This window comes from Lutra lutra, chromosome 11 (genome assembly GCF_902655055.1).
Source record: "Lutra lutra chromosome 11, mLutLut1.2, whole genome shotgun sequence".
Lineage (NCBI taxonomy): Eukaryota > Metazoa > Chordata > Mammalia > Carnivora > Mustelidae > Lutra > Lutra lutra.
This window is the reverse complement of record NC_062288.1, coordinates 94,220,478-94,240,107: the sequence shown is the minus strand read 5'-3', so window position 1 is coordinate 94,240,107 and position 19,630 is coordinate 94,220,478. Positions and strand designations below refer to the sequence as shown.

The 19,630-nt window shown below is 48.2% G+C and overlaps 1 protein-coding gene, 1 long non-coding RNA gene and 1 pseudogene across 9 annotated transcripts in view; 2 read left to right on the top strand and 1 right to left on the bottom strand.

Moving 5' to 3' along the window:
- The window catches only part of HIPK2 (homeodomain interacting protein kinase 2), a 180,601-nt gene extending 169,794 nt beyond the window's left edge, over positions 1-10,807 (top strand). For 4 of the 8 annotated variants that reach the window (XM_047695196.1, XM_047695193.1, XM_047695195.1 and 1 more), the window contains exon 15: positions 777-10,807. In XM_047695196.1, coding sequence (XP_047551152.1) covers positions 777-1,427 — 651 coding nt within the window. In that variant the 3' untranslated portion in view covers positions 1,428-10,807. The remainder of the gene's footprint in view (positions 1-776) is intronic. The other 4 variants (XM_047695200.1, XM_047695199.1, XM_047695198.1 and 1 more) reach the window with 2 other exon arrangements.
- A 4,186-nt stretch (positions 10,808-14,993) lies between these two features.
- On the top strand, positions 14,994-16,034 carry LOC125081179 (uncharacterized). Its single transcript, XR_007121600.1, has 3 exons — positions 14,994-15,078; positions 15,159-15,394; positions 15,852-16,034. It is a non-coding gene; the product is annotated as an uncharacterized LOC125081179 (long non-coding RNA).
- A 1,020-nt stretch (positions 16,035-17,054) lies between these two features.
- LOC125080908 (40S ribosomal protein S11-like) lies at positions 17,055-17,655 on the bottom strand (annotated as a pseudogene).
- Positions 17,656-19,630: the final 1,975 nt, after the last annotated feature.

Below are 19,630 nucleotides of genomic sequence, written 5' to 3'. Positions count from 1 at the left end.
TGTGCGTGCAGGGTCTGCGTCACGTCTGACCCGCAGAGTGGCCTCGGGGGCCTGTTCCTCAGGAGCCACGGAAGTGAAGTCAATGGGGATTTTGTGTTCCCAAACCCCTCGTCCAAAGGGGTGCACTTGCTAAACTGAGGGCGCGTGTCTGTGTCGTCAGGACTCCGGGTCTCTGGAAGAGAGGCTCTTCCCACAGCAGAGTTCCCAAGAGCCTGGGATTTCAGAGAACAAGATTTCCCGGTGAGGGAGAAAGCAGCTGTGGCTCAAAGAAGGGTTCCTCTGATTCTTCCCGGCCATAGTAGGCCCTTAGGAGACATCCTGTCTCCTGTTATCTCCTCAAGCAGGCTTGGTCTGTGTGTCATCCAGCCAGGGACTTTGGGGACTTGGGGGACTCGGGGGACTCGGGAAAGCGTTCCTTTCTTAGGCCAGGCTGATGTTGCTTTCCCAGCGTACAAGAGAGGCATCTTCCCTCACTCCTATGGCTTCTGGCCTCCTCCCCTCCTCTCCTACCCCTCCTCCCCACTCCCCTGTCCTCCCCTGCCACCTTCCACCTCCCCTTCCTCCCCTTCCTCTCTTACCCCTTCTCACTTCTCTCTCTCTCCCTCCCCCCTCTCTACTTCTCCCTCCTCCCTCCCTCCTCTTCCTCTTCCTCCCCACTCCCCTCTTCCCTTCTCTCTCTTTTACTCCTCTCCATCCTCCCTCCCACTTCTCCCTCCTCCCCTTCCTGTCCTCTTCCTCCCCTCTCTCTCCTCCCGCGTGTCTGGCCCCCAATGCAGCCCTCTCCTGGTGCTTCTCCTTCTCCAGGCTCAGCAGCACATCACCGCAGAGCGCGCCGGGAGCCACCGCCGGCAGCAGGCCTACATCACTCCCACGATGGCTCAGGCCCCGTACTCCTTCCCGCACAACAGCCCCAGCCATGGCACTGTGCACCCCCACCTGGCCGCCGCAGCCGCAGCAGCCCACCTCCCCACCCAGCCCCACCTCTACACCTACACGGCACCCGCGGCCTTGGGCTCCACCGGCACCGTGGCCCACCTGGTGGCCTCCCAAGGCTCAGCACGCCACACCGTGCAGCACACTGCCTACCCGGCCAGCATCGTCCACCAGGTCCCCGTGAGCATGGGCCCCCGGGTCCTGCCCTCGCCCACCATCCACCCGAGTCAGTATCCAGCCCAGTTTGCCCACCAGACCTACATCAGCGCCTCTCCAGCCTCCACCGTCTACACTGGATACCCACTGAGCCCCGCCAAGGTCAACCAGTACCCTTACATATAAACACTGGAAGGGGAGGGGAGGGGAGGGAGGATGGCCAGAGGGGAGGAGGGCGGAGGGGCAAGGTGGGAGCTGGGCTTTTTATACTGAAGATGCGGCACACAAACAATGCAACGGGGGCAGGGGGGGCAGGGGGCAGGGACGGATACAAATGAAACTTGAACTAGGAGGTAGGGGGACTTAGAGCAGAGAAGAGAACATTTTAAAAAAGAAGGGATTGAGGAGGGGGAATTCTATGCTTTTTATTTTAAAAAAAGAAAAAGAAAAAAAAGAAAGCATCAGTAACAAAGAACACAGCTCACGAACCCATTCTGCACCAAGCTGGAAAGGAGAAGAAGAGAGCAATGGAAGATTCTGGAAGTGGGGGGGCCCCAGTTTTTGAAAGAACTTTATCTATGAACTTCTCAAAGATTATTTTCATATGGCGGCAAGTGACATTTAAGAATTTGCTGTCGGGGACACCTGATACGGAAATCCAATAGATTTTTAATGATGGAACATAAGAATTAGGGATTTTTCCAGAACTCTGAAGGGTCAGCAGCCCTCTAGAAGGTCGGGCCGTGGCCTGAGGAGGCTGATATTGGGGGAAGTGGTGGCGTGGGGTCGGCCAAGCCCATTGTGGTTCGTGTGTCAGGACTGGTTGGGGCAGGGGTGGCCAGGCTGAAGGACGCCTCCCCACCGCAAAGAGGGCGCGTTTTCTCTTCCGGAGCACTCTGGATAAATCCCTAAGCAATGTTACTCCTCCAGTGTCATTAATATTGTGTGTTGCAAACTTGAGGGGTTTTCTTTTTTTTCCTTTCCTGAAGGTTTATTTTCTCTTTGAACCAATCCCTAGTCACGTAGCATAGGACTAGCGGTCGTCGCCGACACCCTGGTAGAATGTAGCAGTCAGCACCCCCGTTTTCTACTTTGTGTTCAACTCCAGTGATACCAATAGACTATTCCTCAACGTAATTGCACAAAAAAAAAAAAAAAAAGTGATAGAACATAGGCATGTAAGCAGTGTGGTGGTCCAGGTGTGCGAGCGTGGGCGAGTGTGTGCGGGTGTGAGCGCGGATGCCGCCCTCCCCGTGTGTCCCTCGGCGCCGCCATCACGGCTCTCGCATCCTGGGTTTGACACCGGTCCCTCCTAGTGCCTTACCGACCCACAGACGCGGTGTGAGGGGGATTCCGCGGTACTCCTAGACGCGCACTGAGGCGAGTCCCGTCATCTCAGCTCTTCTCTCGTGCTGTTGCAGCATTTTACTCTGGTCTTTCCTTGTTTTCTTTTCTTTTTATTTTAATTTAATTTAATTTTGATACCTGTTGTCTTTTTTGAGCTGTCTGCTAGCAGAGGGGTATCAGGGAGTTGGCAGGAGCAGGGGGCAGGGTGGGCAGGTGCCCCGGGAGCTTAAGAGAGATGTGGGCGGGTGGACCAACCCTGACTTGACTTTGGAGACCGAGAGCACGAGAGATTCCCCACCCTGCACCTCCCCCGACTCTGCCTCCAGTTTTGCTTGGGGGGCCGGCTCCTACCCTTTGCGGGGGCAGAGGTCCCATCCGCGTTGCCGGAATGTTGCCCTTGCCAGGTGGCTGCCTCCTTCCTGATACAGGAGCCCAGGGGAGAGGAGGCCACCTGCCACCTCCGGGCTTGGCACAGCCTTCCTGTCTGCGAGGTGGACCCCACCCCAGGCCCTCACACCCACCCCACACTCTTGCACGCCCCTATCCGTCTCTCTCATTGCGCCGACTGCGTATTGCTCTCCCAGTTCTGCTGGATCCTTCCCTCGTGGACAACCATCAACCTTTGTTTGCTGCTGCATCTTTCCTCTCGCTACCGGGCCTGCCCAAGACTCGACTTCGTTTTTGGTCTTAGAGGGGTCTGGTGGGCAGAAGGTCAGAGGGACGTTTATGAGGGTGACGAGTGGGTCTTACACTGCACTTTGGAACACTCCCACAGGCGCTTAAGTTTCCAAAGAAATTTGCCCTTTGCCCTCTTTGTACCATTGATACATTCTGGAAGTTTTCTCAGGCTTTGAACACTGCTAGGGGGGTGGGGGGGTGGGATATCTCCATTCATAGCAAAACTACTCTGCGTACATGAATGTTGGGAGACTCTCATCTTAGATGGGGCTTAGAAGGGTGGCCCTAATTGTTTGATTCTTGATGCTGAGTCCTAACTGATCCCAAAGCCAAGTCTCCAAGGGGCAAAGAGATGGTTCCCAGCTGGGGCAGTTTGTCCTCCTGCTCCCTGCCCCCTGCAATTTCCCGCCACCATCTACTGTGAACAATGGTTTTATTGTGATCCCCTTAATTCAGTAACAAAGCCAGGCCATTACCTTAGCTGTTAGCTGTGAAATAGCTGTTAGCTGTGAAATAACTTTGGAAATTCCTCCTCCCCAACCATGAATTCTGCTCATCTTACAAAGAAATAGGTCCCCGAACTGGAGCCAGCTTAGTGCCGGCCTGAGGCTGGAAGGAAAGACACCATGACCCCCCCGGAGGCACACACTCAGGCAGCCCCCAGTCCCTGGCCAGTGAGCCTGCGAGAGGTTCGCCCCAGGGCAAGACACTCTCCTCGGGGACCCACCAACTGACCGATTGATGGATACTCCTTTCCCGGGACATGGGGAAGGGCCATCTCCCTAAGACCAGTCTGGAGACAGTGGGGGAGAAAAGTCGTCAGAGGACATATGAGCCAGAGCCCTCTCAGAGCCATGCCAGCCTGGAAGACCCACCTGTCCTGACTTGACAGCATCCGGATGGCAGCCGAGCCCCGTCCCGTGTCCTCCTGACCAGCGACAGAAGTCTTGGCTGCACGTGAGACCGCAGCGGCCTTGCTGGGTAGCACCTGCGTCCCCTCATACAGCTGACTCCCAGCCCTTCCTAGATCTGATCTCCTCTGGGAAAAGACAACGTAGCCTTCCATTTTAAAGAAAATTTCTTTGTCTACTTAAGTTGGAAGTCTCATTCTTTCACCTGAGATTTTCTTTGTTTTCTTCCAGATCAGGAATGAATGTTCCTTGCTGCTCCTAAAGATAATATTATTGTACTAATTGTTCTGATTATTTCCATTGTAATTTTTATCAAGATCATCATGTTGATATTTTAGCTAGGGTTTTAAATGCACATTTATTCCCAGTATCTTCGTGTTTTCTCTTTAATATTTAAACTTATTATATCTGTGAGTGTATGAGTAGACAGGAAGGACACGCAGTGTCCAGTTTTGTTAAACAAGACAAAAAACAAAACAAAAGACAAAAAGGAAAGACCCAGGAATTAGGAAAATTGTTTCTGTCGTCTCTAGTCCACAAAGAGCTGTCAAGAAAGACCCACCACAAAACAAAAGTTTGAAGAGGAATCAAGACCTTTTCTGTGCGCAGGCTGGACTGGACTCTTAACAACACAATCACCATTGACGTCATACTCTCCCAGAGTCACAGTGGCCTGGGAAGAGTTGTGAGGTGGTACCTCCAGGCCCCACCCTCAGCTGTGGCTCTTTCCCACATTCCCTGTGCTCTCGTGTGCTTCTAGAATCTGCTAACTAGATTCTTGGCCTGCTTCACATCTGATACTGACCTGTCATGCAAAAGACAAGCCCTTCTGCCCAGATGTCCTTTTCCCATCAGTGCCCCGGAAGTGTGGCTCTATCTCCCTCAGTGCAGAGACGGTTGTCTGTCCTAGAAGCCACTGGCTAGAATGAGCGGATGTAAGGGTGCAAGGCAGGTGGTACCTTCCCCTGGGCAACTTCAGCCTCAGTCCCCTCCTCCCACTCGCCAGCCATACTGCCCACTTCTCCAATCTCTTCTCCCTTACCCCTCCCGCCCCCCAGTACCTCTTCTCAGCGTGCAATTCTAGGGACAAAACTAGGAGCCAAAAAAAGGTGGAGGGATGGTAAGAGGCCAAAGGAGCACTGACGAAGTCAAGCAGCTCCTCCAACACTGGCAGGCAGGGCCTCCTGAAAGTGTCGGCCAGCAGAGGAGCACAGCAGGACCTCAAAGCCATCCCTTTGGTGCACTATGCCTAGTGTGTGATGGGCTTTTTAAAATTGGCTTGAGATGCCCACACACTGCCCACCAAACCCAGAAGTACAGGCCTTAGGTTGAACTGCTGGTTTTACTGAGGCTTACCGAGGGTGATGTCAGGCCGTGCCCAGCCCTGGTGCTGACCGGCAAACAGGAGTGCATCCTCCCCTTGTCCCCCACCACCCTCCTCTTCAGGTCCCCAGCACAGAGCTGCAGAATCAGAAGACCCCCCGTGTGTGAGGCCAGGCCCCTCGTGCACTCCGTAGCACTTGCCCAGATCTCCCGTCCCTTCCTCCAGGCTCTGAGTCACCCCAGCAAATCGGATGAATCAAAGCCTGCCCATCCCTAGGACCAAGTTCTCTAAAGTAGAGGGATGCCAACCTCATCCTTGTTGAGACCATAAATGACCTAGAACATCACCTGTTCTTCAACCACCTCTAGTTGAAGAAGCATAGCAAAGCGGAAGAGGGGAAGGTTGAGAAGGACAGGTCAAGGAGAACCATGTAGCTGTCCGTAGCCTCAGGAAGTCGGGGGGATGTGCTTCTGCCCCGGGGGTTCTCGCTGATGCATCTGGGCGTGCACACCCGTGTTTCTGCACTTAGTGCCTCGTTCATGGCGTTCTGGCTGTTTCCAAGGGAAGGTGAGCAGGCCGACCGGTGGGAGAGTCTGAGGCTTGATGCCAGTTAAAACTGTGAAGTGGTGCATGTGGTTGATCGCGTTCAGAGGGCGAGGAAGGGTTGAGGCGAACCAACGGCTGTCTCCTGGACCGGAGCTGCGTTCTGGCCTTACTGGCGGTGAGGGGCTTGCGGGCTGGCCTTGCACTCTTCACCCTGGAAGAGTCGACCCGCCCGAACACCAGACTGTTGGATGTAAGGAAGGGAAGGGGAGATCAGCACAGCTGCCAACGGGCTGCTTTCCCTCGACCAGATCTCTGGAAGGGCAAACACTCATTTTTGAACAAGCTTATGGTGGAGGATTTGGGTTGTGTGAGTGTGTGTGTGTGTGAGTGGGGCAGACTTTCTTGGAAACTGGAGGAAGGAGATGAGGAGGCTTAAGGAGTTACTGCTGACGGGCTGTGGTCGGTGAAACGAGGTGTGTCCTTGAGCTGACCCCAGCTTTCATCCCAGGCCCTCTCGGGTGCTGGGACCAGGGGTCGGGGAGTGGGGCCCCCGCTGGCCTGCCCAGGAGCTGCTAGGACAGATCATAGAAAGAAGATAACGAGGTGCTCTCAGGTAGCAGAGGGAATTCAGCAGGGAGGTGAGGACCCTTTCCGCAGGCCTGGCCTGGGACTTCACGATGCCAGCGTGAGCCATTTTGCCAGGAAGCATTCCGGCCCCGGAAGCACTTTGCACGCTGTTCTGGCTCCGCTGTGTCTCACCGACTTCAGATGGGGAAGCCTCAAAACTGAACAGGCCAGAGCTGTCCTTAACAAATTGGAAAGGAAGGTGTAACTGTTCCTTTCTTTAGCCAAAGAACCCTTCTCAAAGACACCTCCAGATAGGGACAAAATGGCATTCCTCTTTCCGGGCAATAATGACATCGTCAGCGATGCGATTCCATGTGTCTCTCTTTGTCCTCTCTCCTGACTTGTATTTATTTATTATTATTATTGCATTGATTTCAAACTGCATTCATCTTTTAAGAGGAGAGGAGATCAGTAACCCTAAATGCTGCTGCTTGGGGAAGCTGGAGGCACCGGGAGAACACGTGGGCTTGACGGATGGCGCGTTGTCCCAGAGACTGACCGAAGCTCGGGGGGTCGGGTGCACGCGGGGCTGCACTGGGCGTGTCAGTGCTTTCCCACTTTGATGCCTTAGGACTCTCCCTCCTAATCTCCACAGACTAGAGTCTGTCAAATCCCAGTTGGGCTGCTAGAGAATGGAAGATGGCGAAACGACCCTTACACGCAATAGAAACCTTCCAAAGGCTTTTGGCACCCTTGCACCCCAGGATGGCCCAAGCCAGTAGCGGTCCCTCACATCTCTCTCGCAGCTTCCAGAAGTTCAGGAGAGCCAGCTCCAAGCCAGTCGCCCCTGTGATATGTGTTGAGCGTTTACAGAGAAGTGATCCTCCTGCAGAGGATGCTTTGTCAGAGATCTTCCTCATTCCCTACAGGTCTCTGAGGGCCCCTACCCTAGACGGCTGCATTGGAGCCGCGTGTTGGCTGTCACCCGTTTGCTAAAACATGCAGTGTCCCTCCAGGAAGTTGGAGGCAGCATTTGCTGAATGCTTCCGGTTGCAGGGCCCCAGGCCAAGCCCCGGATGAGCTTATCTCATGGGCCCCTCGTGGATGCCCTCTTTACCCATAGGAAGCAACGCTCTGAGAAAGCACGCTTGTTAAAGGAAAGGAAATATGACGGTGGTCCAAAATCTCCCAAGTTTCTAGTGAAATTTGTGTTAATCAGGACTTCACTGAGATACCATTTTGTTCCGCTTTTTTAATTAACAATGAGTGGCTTCATGCCTTTTGACAGACCATCTAATGATACTTCTGTTTACCGTGTGCCAAACACTGTGCTCAAAACTGCTCACTGGTTATCTTGTTTTGTTTAGTCTCCATAATAACGGTATGAAAGGGGTCCCATTTGTCCCTTTCCAGGTGAGGCATGTGGCTTGGAGAGCTGGTGACATGCCCAGGGTCACATGGCTGGTGAGGGAGCGGGCCTTGAACCTGGGTCTGCCCAGCTCCAGAACTGAGCTCGCAGCCACCAGCCTCCTCGGCCACCTCCTGTGTGTGTGTGTGTGTGTGTGTGTGTGTGTGTGTGTGTGTGTAGTGTGTGTGCAAAGAAAAGCCTTGAAGGAATGTCACCCCTCCCCATCCCTGCCCCATGCGTGCAACCCAGCAGAAGGTCTGAATGAGAGGAAGCCCTGGATTGGATGTAAGCAGAAGGGGCAGAATCCGTTTTACTTTTAGAGAAAATCTTAGGGGAGTTTCTTTTGATTCATAGTAGAATTCATTTCCGATTCCTTTCCAGTGTACCAACTAGCTTTAGTAGTGCTGCTACAACAAACTTAGGAGTGAAGAAAAAAAGTGTTCTTTTCTTCTTTTAAAAAAAAATAATAAATTTTTTCTTGCTTATAGTTAATTCTAGAAAGGCAATACTAAAGGTATATATTTTTTTTAAAATGCTATTTTTTACTGCACTGATAAATATCATGACAACTCTGGTCTCTATAATCGATCCACTCTTCAGCTCTGGGTAGAACCAGATGCGGGATTCACACCAAATTTGTAAATACCGTGTGTGGGTCTGGTGTCCAGGAACTTTTTTCTTTGTGTTAAAAAAAAAAGAGAGAGAGAGAGAGAAGGAGAAAAACCAAGATGACTCTTAGAGGAACCAGATAAGGGTTTCTTTGGAGATACTCTTCTCAAAGAAATGGAGAGAACAGTCATGTAAACAGAAAAATCAGCCAGCTTTTAGGGTATAAAGAAGGAGAGTCTCTTGCCACAGTATGAGATTAATAGTAATGCAGAAGCATTTTTAATTTGGTTGAAAGTGACAAGAATTTAGAAATGCTTTATGATGAGATTTTTAATTTTTTAGAAAACTATTACCATGTGTTATGAAACATCTCCTCAGTTGTGTTGGGTGGGTTTTTGTTTCTTTTTTATTTAAAAAAACAAAAAAAAAAAAAAAACAAAAAAAAAAACAAAAACTTCTCTATTGACTGGCTCCAGGCTTGTTTGCCTCAATTCTTAGGTAGTTTACACAAGTTCTAGAGCCTTCTAGAACTTTGACTCCATTGGAAGCAAACCCAGCTAATCAGAATTTGAGATCCTGGTTGGTTTCAATAGGTATTCTGGAATTCTGACAGAATACCTAAAGATTTTTTTTAAAGAAGGTTTTAGATACATTATCTTACACAAACTGTGACCTAATGGCAATAATTACCTCAAATGTGGGCATTCATCCTGGTTTTAGCCTTTTTTGAAATCATGTAGCCAGCTTGATCTTGGGATTTAAAAGACTATGAACTCTGTGTGGGCTGAAAATAATGATTAATGCACACCCTGGTCATTGTTGCTTAAGTGAATTCTGAAAATAGCTGATCTTTACATCAAAAATTAAACCAAGGAAGAGATTATTCTTTGTGTGTTGTAATGAAATGTGATATTCAAATGCACATGTTAAGTATATATGTTTTTAGCTACTGTAAAATGCTGTTAGCCTTCTAAGATATCAAGAGAGCCACATTTTAAATGCGTAAACTAAGTAATTGACTGTGGATACTTAAGCATATTTCTGGCTACGTTTTATAGTTAAAGTGTTTTATAGTTTACATTTGAACTGGTACTTTTTAAAGAAAATTTCTGTTTCTAACTGACATCTTCAGACCCCAGCAATCGCCTCTTTAGTTGGAGGCCATGCCCCTCCAAGGCAGGTGTTTTCTACCCATACCATTGTGTAGCCCAACAGAACGTTTCCCTCCACGTTACTTACTGGTTTCCATGTGAACGCGAGAGAATGTGAAAGGATTTCTGGATTGAGTGGGAAGGGGGTGAGTCTGTAGCCTGGGCCAGATGTGAAGACCTCATGCCTTGTTGTATCAACGCTTGTCTCCAAAGAGGCCTTCTCTTTGACATCCTGGAAGAGGCAGAGAGAACAGATACCTGATTCGTTGATTTTGTCTTGATCTGAATGTTTAATTTCTATTGATCCACTGACTTCCAGTCACCAGGCAGTAAAAGACACTGGGATTTAGGCGGCCCTGAAGGTACAGCTGCTATATCTGGGCCCCTGGCAATATTCTGATTGGTGTTTTGCAAGGGGGAGCCACCTCTCTGCCCACATTCTTCGGCTGGGCTTTCCACATACCTGCTGTCACTCATTCCTTTTCTCCTTTAAAACAAAATAAATGCAAAAGGATGTGTTTACTTTTTACTCTTTGTCAAACTCAGATTTGAAGCCGAGGTCAGTGGGAGAGGGGACGCTAGATTCCTCCCTTGAGACTGTTAAGTGCTGCTGAGCAGGGGACAGGCTGGGGAACCTAGGGGCAGCTGGGGGAGGAGTGTGGGTCATTGAGACCCTCGAAGTAGAGATGGTCCCTGTGACGCTTCAGAGAGTGGGCCCCACTGTCTCCTAGGAACAACCTAGAACATGCTGGTTCCCCTAAAAGTTTTAGTTTGTTTCTTGTTTTCTCTCCTACAACAACCCAAGTGCAGAGGACCTGCTGTGATAAAGGGCATTCCGTTAGCAGATTAAGACTTTGCAAACTGCAGGACGCCTGGGACCAGGGAACTGTTTGTGTGTGTTCATTTGAATGCATTCGCGTTTTCCCTGTGACCTCTGTGGACCGTACTTTCTCATGACAGGTTCTTGTAAGAAACATTAGGGTAAAAAAAAAAAAATTTTTTTTTTTAATCTCACTCTTCCTAATAATACTCCTGTTTTCCCTCTGTTTGGTCTTTTCCTTTGCTTGAAACTCATCAAATTAATTTTATGTCATTGTCTTTGGGGCTTAACCGTATGTTTAAAAACTAGAAGCATAGAAATTAGCTTCAAAAAAAAAAAAAAGGAGAAAAAAAGAAGTACACCACATCTGAAACTGGCTCCTTCTAGTGTCCTCTGAACCGCTCCACACAGATCTCTCCTTGTGTGGCCTCCCTACTCCTTGTCCGGGTCAGTGTCTCCGGGGCCACCCCCACACACCCCCTGCTGCCACCACAGCCCCACACGCAGGCATCTAGGACTCCCAGAATGTTCTCAAGAGCCAGGAAAAAGGACTCACTTGGCCTCGTGAGCAGTGGTCTTGCCTCCCTGCTAGATACTCACTTGCTTGGTGGAAGGGGCAATGGATTTATCATTATTATTATCATTATTGTTAATTATTAATATTATTATTATTATTTTAATAGTTTTCGGCTCAGGTTATAAGAAAGAACTTGGGAAGTGGAAAGTGACTTGACCATGCCCATCCTTTGTAGCTTTCTGTGACTTCTGAATGGAACACGAAGCGTCGCCCACCCCACTCGCCTCTCCTCACTTCCAAGCAGACACCCCCCCCCCCCCCGTCCCGTGGGCGCTGCCTCCGCCTCCGGGTCTCCCCCGACCCTTTCACGCTCCCTCTCACTTTTGTGTTACTGCTCATTTAAAGCTGTCTTCCGTGGCTTTTCCAGGGCACAATCATTTCTGGCCCCCAAAGCATCTCCTCATCCTCTTTGTGTGCATTTTGTAACCAAATGAAGTAGACCAGAAAGTCCTACTTTGGGGCAGGAGACTTTGTAGTTTAGTAGAACCACTGTGTAGAGATAGATGGTGATATATATGTTAGTGTATATATATATCAAACCAAATGATGTATATATACATCAAAAGTGTATATATATATCAAACCAAATTTCTGATAGGACGAGTATAGCTTTACGGATGAGGAGGAAGAGGAGCTTTCAGAAATCAGGCAGCGATGGCGTCGTCCACGAGCCGGGGGGCTGGCCCCAGGCTGCCCCTTCCCCAGGTGGGCCCGAGGCCTGGTGCGGGGTTCTCGTCACCCACCTCACCACAGCGGAGTGGCCCCCTGAGGGGGGCCGCCACTCTCTCTGGGTCCCCAGCCTCCAGGGCACAGATGAGTGAGGAGGGGGGCAGCACATCAGAACGACTGGAATTTTCCATCCCATTTTGTGTTGACCACATGTAATGAGCTACAGCCTCTGATACAATATCATGTTTCCAAGAGCGGGATCCATTAGAGTGTAAAGAGAACAGATCTGTAGAAATGTTTACCTTTCAACTGCCCATGAATTCCGGACACTGGATAGAAAGACTCACTCCCCAGAATGAGAGCCGGGAGGAGGAGACCCGGTGGTGATTGGTCAACAGTCCAAGGAACACGGCTCCCTCCCCAAGGTCACCTTGCCTACATCTTCCTCCACCAGGTCATCTCAGCTCAATAGCCCTATGAAAGCCCCGGTCTGTTGTGTTCCTTCACTGTACGGTTTCTGTAATGAAAAGTGTTAATCCATGTTAATCTTTGTGAAAATTATTGCGTGCAACAGTATTTTCTCGTGTACCTCTTTTTCCTATGTGAATTGTCCCTCTTTTCTTTTTTATTTATAAATGTCTACTTTTTTTAAAAAACAAACCAATGTGTTGTAGACCTATATGTAACCTATTCCTTAGTCTCATATTATAGGTATGTTATAAGAATGGATATTTTACTTGGCTTTAGAATGTTTTACAAGAAAAATAATTCTTAACTGATCAAGTCCTTGCTACTAAATGCTTGTGTTTTTCATCATGATGTCGTGTGCTTCTAAATTAATAATCATTTTCGTTGTAGAAAAATGGAGTGAATTTATATTAGTCTTGGAAACTAATAATAGCATTGTAAATTTATGAGATGATTTTAACAGAAAAAAATTATAGAAGAATATAGTTATTTTAATTGTAATATTACTAACTGTAGGGTGAGAAAGGGGGGTCCCGTTGTGGTGAACTATGTTATAGCTTGTTACTCACAGTTTCTTTTTGATCATTTTTTCGGTCTCTGAGGTGAAATGAGTTATTAATTAAAATTTGTAAACTCACATATGCATATTGTATATGTGTAGAAATGTAATCACACTTTGTCTTGGAATTACATTAAACTGTTTGGAATCACTGTAAACTTGGCCTGGTATGCTTATTTCTTCTAGAACCAGACTAGTTCTCTGAGACTAAAGAGGTTCCTGATCCAAGTAACACCGTTGGGGACTTAGCTAACCTTTCAGAAGTCCTTTAATACCCCTGAACGCTTTCATCACACACCACAACACCTACGGTCGGCCGAGATGACCATGGAGGCCTGTAGAGAGAGGGCCTCACGAGAAGGGCCCACCTCGTCCGTTGGGCAGTCGTCGCCACCAGCTGTTTCTAGAACTGTCATCGTCCCAAACAGAAGCTCTGTACCTGTTAAGCAATACCTCCCCGTTCCCCTCCGCACCCCACCCACAGGCTTGACATCGACCCTTCTACTCTCTGCCTCTGGGTACCTCCTGGAAGTGGGATCCTACACTATTTGCCCTTTACTTGATTGTGCTGGCTTATGTCCTGTACCTGTCTTCTCAAAGGTCATCGATTTTGTAACATGTATCAGATTCTCCTTACTTTTTAAGACTGAGTAACATCCCATTGTATCTAAATGCCACATTTTGTTTATCCATTCGTCTATTGTTCTGTGTGTGTGTGTGTGTGTGTGTTTGGATTTTGTGAATAATGCTGCTGTGGACATCAGTACGCAAATAGGAATCCCAGTTCTTTTGGATGCATACTAGGAGTAGAATTAGTGGATTATCTGGAAACTTTTTGTGGAACCGCCAAACTATCCCCAGCGACTCCGCCGTTCTGCATTCTCACCAGCCATGCGCAGGGATCTGGGGTCCTCACCCTTCGTCCTTAGCCTGCCTTCCATTGCCGGGCTCAGGAGGCCTCAGGACCGCCCCACTCCCCGCCCCTGTTAGCTGCGCTCCCTGCCGCCCGTGCTCCTGCCACACCTGCTTGCTGGACCTGTCCTACCACCCACGGCTCTGCTCTGACACCCAAGCTCCCGAGCTGCTGGAGAAGACCCCAAACGCTCTTGGACCTCGTCCAGCCATCTGATCTTATCAGCTCCCTCTGTGGCTAGTCGGAAACCTCCCACTCTCCCTGCAGCCCCGACTACAGGGAGCCCCTGGGCACAGTAACCACTGTATACGTACACCACATCCTCTTTATCCATTCATCTGTTGATGGATATCTAGGCTCTTTCCATAGTTTGGCTCAGAATATATAGTTTTAAATTAGAAACGCACCACCAGGGATCACAGTCATGGAGGTCATGCCTGCCCAGGAGCCTCCCCCAAACGAGGTGTATGTTCTTTATGAGTCTGACTTAACTGTTTTCTCACTATCCCCTAGAATATTTAAGCCTCGGGACGCCTGGGTGGCTCAGTTGGTTAAGCAGCTGCCTTCAGCTCAAGTCATGATCCCAGTGTCCTGGGATCGAGTCCCACATCAGGCTCCTTGCTCTGCAGGGAGCCTGCTTCTCCCTCTGCCTCTGCCTGCCATTCTGTCTGCCTGTGCTCGCTCTCTCTCCCTCTCTCTCTCTGACAAATAAATAAGTAAAATCTTAAAAAAAAAAAAAGAATATTTAAGCCTCAGCAAATATTAAATACGTGGAAAAGCAGAGAACACACTAAAGGCAAAGTATAGATGTGACACTAATGGGTTGGTGGCCTCATGACCTCATGACCTTTGAGCTTACCTGTTCAGTCCCTCCTTTCTGTCAGGACTGGGCGGTTTTTTTTTTGTTGTTTTTTTTTAAGGTTTTATTTATTTGAGAGAGAGCTCAAGCAAGAAAGATCTCAGAGGGAGAGGGAGAAGCAGACGCCCCTGGGCAGGGAGCCTGAGGCAGGGCTCGATCCCAGGACATGGGATCATGACCCAAGCCCAAGGCAGAGCTTAACCGGCTGAGCCACCCAGGCGCCTCCGTACTGAGCTTCAAAGCAGATGCCTTGGACCACCCCCTGCCTCCACAGTATGTCCTACTTGGGCCGTGCAAAGCTCCCTTGGGAGATCTGTTTTCTTCCAGCAGATCTCCCTTAGAAGATCTAATTCCATTACGTTTCTGGCACCGCTTGAAGATGGAAAAAACCCACTGCCCAGTGACAACCCTAATCCCCATTCTGTAGGAAAGAAACATCGAGGAGCTGGACGGCCTGTATCGTAAGACCATCCAATTCCAGGTTTCCACTGTGGTTTTACAGGTGCTGATAGAGGAGCTCCACAGTCCTTTCTCCCGAGACTTTGGCGTGTGACAGCGCGTCTGAAACAACGCAGGAGGATAGGTACTCCTGGAAAGAGAACACTTGACATCAGCTTTTGTGTCTTCTTCTGTTCTGTTTAAATGTCTTACGTTTTATTACAGTGGCTCTCAGGATCCTTACCCATTGCAGACTAAGTCTGTGGACCGGGCTGCTCGGGAAAGCACAAAGTACCAGCAGGTAGCTCAAAGGCCAGAAGGAAAACCCGGCCATCTGGAGGAAGCCGAGCTGGGAGGGAAACGAAACACCACCGGTCTTAAGAGAGCACAGGCCTTGAGCCCCGGGTGTTGTACGGAACTGAAGCTTCACTGAGTTCTGCACCTGAAACTAATATTACACTGTAAGTTAACTACCTGGAATTTAAATGAAAACTTGAGAAAGGATAAAAAATAAAAAATAGTAACAGTTTTTTTAAAAATGAAAAAAAGAAAAGAAAAGAAAGCTAGCACAGGAACCGGGGAGGGAGGCATAGGAGAGAAGGTTGCATCGACAGCATACGGTTTGGGAGCGTGGGAGTCTGCCATATTCGGGCTCAGTTCCAGGAGCTGTTGTCCATGACCGTGAAAGCTGGGAAATCCCTTACTCTCTTGAGCCTCAGTTTTCTTAACTGTAAAATGGGGATAACACTACATCTGGCAAAGACTGGCCACATAAACCCCAAAGTCAAGTCCTCCTCTTACTGAACACACAGCTAGATTATATGTCCTCACTTGCTCTGCAGAAAAATATGACTGGAACGGGGCCCTAAAAAATGGTCACGCATTTATCCACACTCTCTTCCCTCCATTTCTGGCCAGATGAGGAAGATCCAATGAAGGACTCTGAGGGCCTAGACACGGTGGGGCCTCCAGACAGAAGCAGCCCAGGACACTGAGTGACCTCCTCATAAACCCACACGGGACAAAACCACAAAAGAGCAAGAAATAAGTATTTTTGTTATATATAGATTTTTAATGGTCTTATAACTTTTTTTTGTTTTATTTCAATTCAAGTTTGTTAACATGCAGTGTATTCTTTTTTTTTTAAGATTTTTATTTATTTATTTGACAGAGATCACAAGTGGGCACAGAGGCAGGCAGAGAGAGAGGGGGTAGCAGGCTCCCTGCTGAGCAGAGAGCCCAATGTGGGGCTCGATCCCAGGACCCTGGGATCATGACCCGAGCCAAAGGCAGAGGCTTTAACCCACTGAGCCACCCAGGCGCTGCTCTACAGTGTATTCTTTTTTTCTTTTTTAAGATTTTATTTATTTATTCGACAGACAGATCACAAGTAGGCACAGAGGCAGGCAGAGAGAGAGGGGGTAGCAGGCTCCCCGCTGAGCAGAGAGCCCAATGCGGGGCTCGATCCCAGGATCCTGAGATCATAACCTGAGCCAAAGGCAGAGGCTTTAACCCACTGAGCCACCCAGGCTCCCCTCTACAGTGTATTCTTAATTTGGGGGCAGAATTTGGTGATTCATCATTTGGGTAGAACACCCAGTGCTCGTCACATCCCGTGTCCTCCTTACTGCCCCTCACCCAGTGGCCCCATCCCCCCACCCACCTCCACTCCAGCGACCTCAGCTCGTTCCCTAGACTTACAAGTATTATTATTATATTTAAGACTCTGCAATTTTAGGGTTGTTTATTGTAACAACTAAGCTATCCCAACTCATACAGACACCAGTCCCTGAAAGCGAGGTGCTGCTGTAACATCTAAACTAGAGAGAATACATAGCATTGGCTTAGCAGCTGGACAGAGAAATAGGGAGATTGATCTCAGGAGCCAGAAAGGTGATGCCCATGTTATGCTTTAATAAAACGTGCCATAATCATGCCGTTACAAACCCTAAGCAGTCTGCAAAAAGATCTACTCAAGCTAGCACGTCAATCTGGCAAGACTGTAGGAGGAACGGTCAATACACAAAAGTTGATTCTATTTCTTTATACCAGTGACAAACAGTTGGACTGTGAAATATTTTTTAAAAATTGTAGAAGCATGAAAAAAATATTTGAAGATAAGTTTTTATTTTTTTAGTTGGGAAATTACTTTCTTTGGGGATGTGGGCAAATGTCTAATATCAGAACTTCTGGAATTGCTTCTTGGTGCCAGCAGCCTTGGTGACTTTGGGCACTTTGAAATGCACAGTCTTGCTCAAGGGCCGGCACTTGTCCACTGCGATGATGTCGCCGATCTGGACATCCCTGCAGCAGGGGACAGGTGCACAGACATACGCTTATGTCCTTTCTCAAAGAGCTTGTAGTTTTGGGGGTAGCAGAGGTAGTCTCGGCAGATGACAGAGGTCCTCTGCATCTTAACCTTGGTCACCACACTGGACAGAATCCACCCTTGGATGGACACATTGCCAGGAAAGGGGCATCTCTTCTCCCTCTTGTCTCATCAAGGTGCTCTCAGTGGCTTCCTCAGGCATCTTGAAGCCCAAACCGATGTTTTCCTAGGATCACAGGAGCTTCTCCTTGCCAGTTTCTCCCAGCAGGACCCACTTCTTATTTTGAAAGATGGTTCACTGCTTTCGGTTGGCGCGCTCAGCCTGCATGTCTGCCATCTTCCTGGCCACCTGAAAACGCTTGAGGATAAGTTTTTTAAAAATATATGCAGAAACTCTACCCTTAAAACTTGTAACAAGTTTTCTGAAATTTTAAAAGACTTTTAAAAAATGGAGAGATCTACACTGTTGAATAGAATAGTCACATTATTAAGATGGCATAGGTCTTCACACTGATTTACAGATCCAGTGTAATCCCGGCTTTGTTGGTACAAGTGACAAAAACAAACAAAAAAAGATAAAGCATTAGAGACCCATGTGATAATATCCAACAGCCTTAACTGGAGTCCCGGGAAGAGAGAAGAAAAGAAGGGTGAGGCCAGAGAAATATTTAGGTAAAGATGAAGAATTTTCCAAAATTGATCGATGACACGAACGCACAGAATCGACTAGACTGCCCTCCTCAGCCTTCCACGACTGTCCTGAGCAGTGGTCTGTGGGCAGCGTGCGTGCCACCTCCTGGCTGGCCCCTGGCTAGCAGAGGGGGAGATAGGCCATGATCGGTGCAAGTCTCAGGCTTGATTTCTCACACACACAGTTTGCGGCAGATCCAGAACTGTCCAGGAAACCCGTCCCCTACATAGTGGCTTAGCATTCCAGGATGTCTCAACCTTATGAAGCCCCAAATAAACAAGTCATGGTTGGGGAAAGGAGGGAACATTTGAAGAAGTCTGCTTTGGTTCTTAAATGCTCCCACCTGGATGGGAATGCAAGCTGGTGCAGCCATTCTGGAAAACAGTATAGAGCTTCCTCAAAAAGTTGAAAATAAAACTACCCCATGACCCAGCAATTGCACAACTGGATATTTACCCCAAAGATACAAATGTAGTGATCCAGAGCGTCACCTGCACCCCAACATTCATAGCAGCAATGTCCACAGTAGCCAAACTATGAAAGGAGCCCAGATGTCCATCAACAGATGAATGAATGAAGATGTGTTATATATTTTATATAAACACAATGGAATATCACTCAGCCATCAGAAAACGAAATCTTGCCATTTGCAACAACGTGGATAGAACTAGAGGGTATTATGCTAAGTGAAATAAATCAATCAGGAAAAAAACAATTATCATATCATCTCACTGATAGGTGGAATTCAAGAAACAAGGCAGGGGACTTTAGGGGAAGAGAGGAAAAAAATGAAACGAAACCAGAGAGGGAGACAAACCATAAGAGACTCATAATCATAGGAAACAAACTGAGGGTTGCTGGAGGGGAGGGGTAAGGCGGATGGAGTAACTGGGTGATGGACGTTAAGGAGGGCATGTGTTGTAAGGAGCATTGGGTGTTATATAAGACTGATGAATCACAGACCTGTCCCCCTGAAACAAATAATGCATTATATGTTAATTAATTGAATTTAAAGTAAGTTTTTTTTTTAAATGCTTTCACCTGGCAATGACATGTGTCGCTTTTTCTTGGTTAAAGCAAGTCACTGCATACCTAACTGCAAAGAGACTGGCAACTACAATCTTTCCGTGTGCCCAGAAGGATAGTGAAAAGGCTTGCTGGCATTCCCATCTACCACAACTTCTGAAACACATCCAGTGTGAACTGCTACATCCAAAGGCCCCAGACAGAGCAAAGCTGTTCCCCATCACCGATCCACTTAGTCTATGGCGTGAGCCTAAAAAAAAGATCTTTACTTTGTTAGCTTCTGAAATCTGGGCATCCTGGCAGAAGCTGCTAGCATACTCTAATATTCTACTCAACTCACATTATAGTTAAAGAAGATAGTAATACTTTTTTTTTTAAGTAGCCTCCAGGCCCATTGTGGAGCCCAATGCAGGACCCGAACTCACAGCCCTGAGATCAAGGACTAAGCCGAGATCAGGAGTCAAAGCCTTAATCGACTGAGCCTCCCAGGTGCCCAAATAGTACCTTTTTTTAAGCACTTACCATGGGGCTGGCTCTTCATGTATGAAACACTTAACACAGTTCCTGGCCCTACTCACCTCTCTATTCATGTTAGTTGTTACCCTTATTCCAATTTTGTCTTATGTGTCTGTATTTGCTCAGATGGGTTCT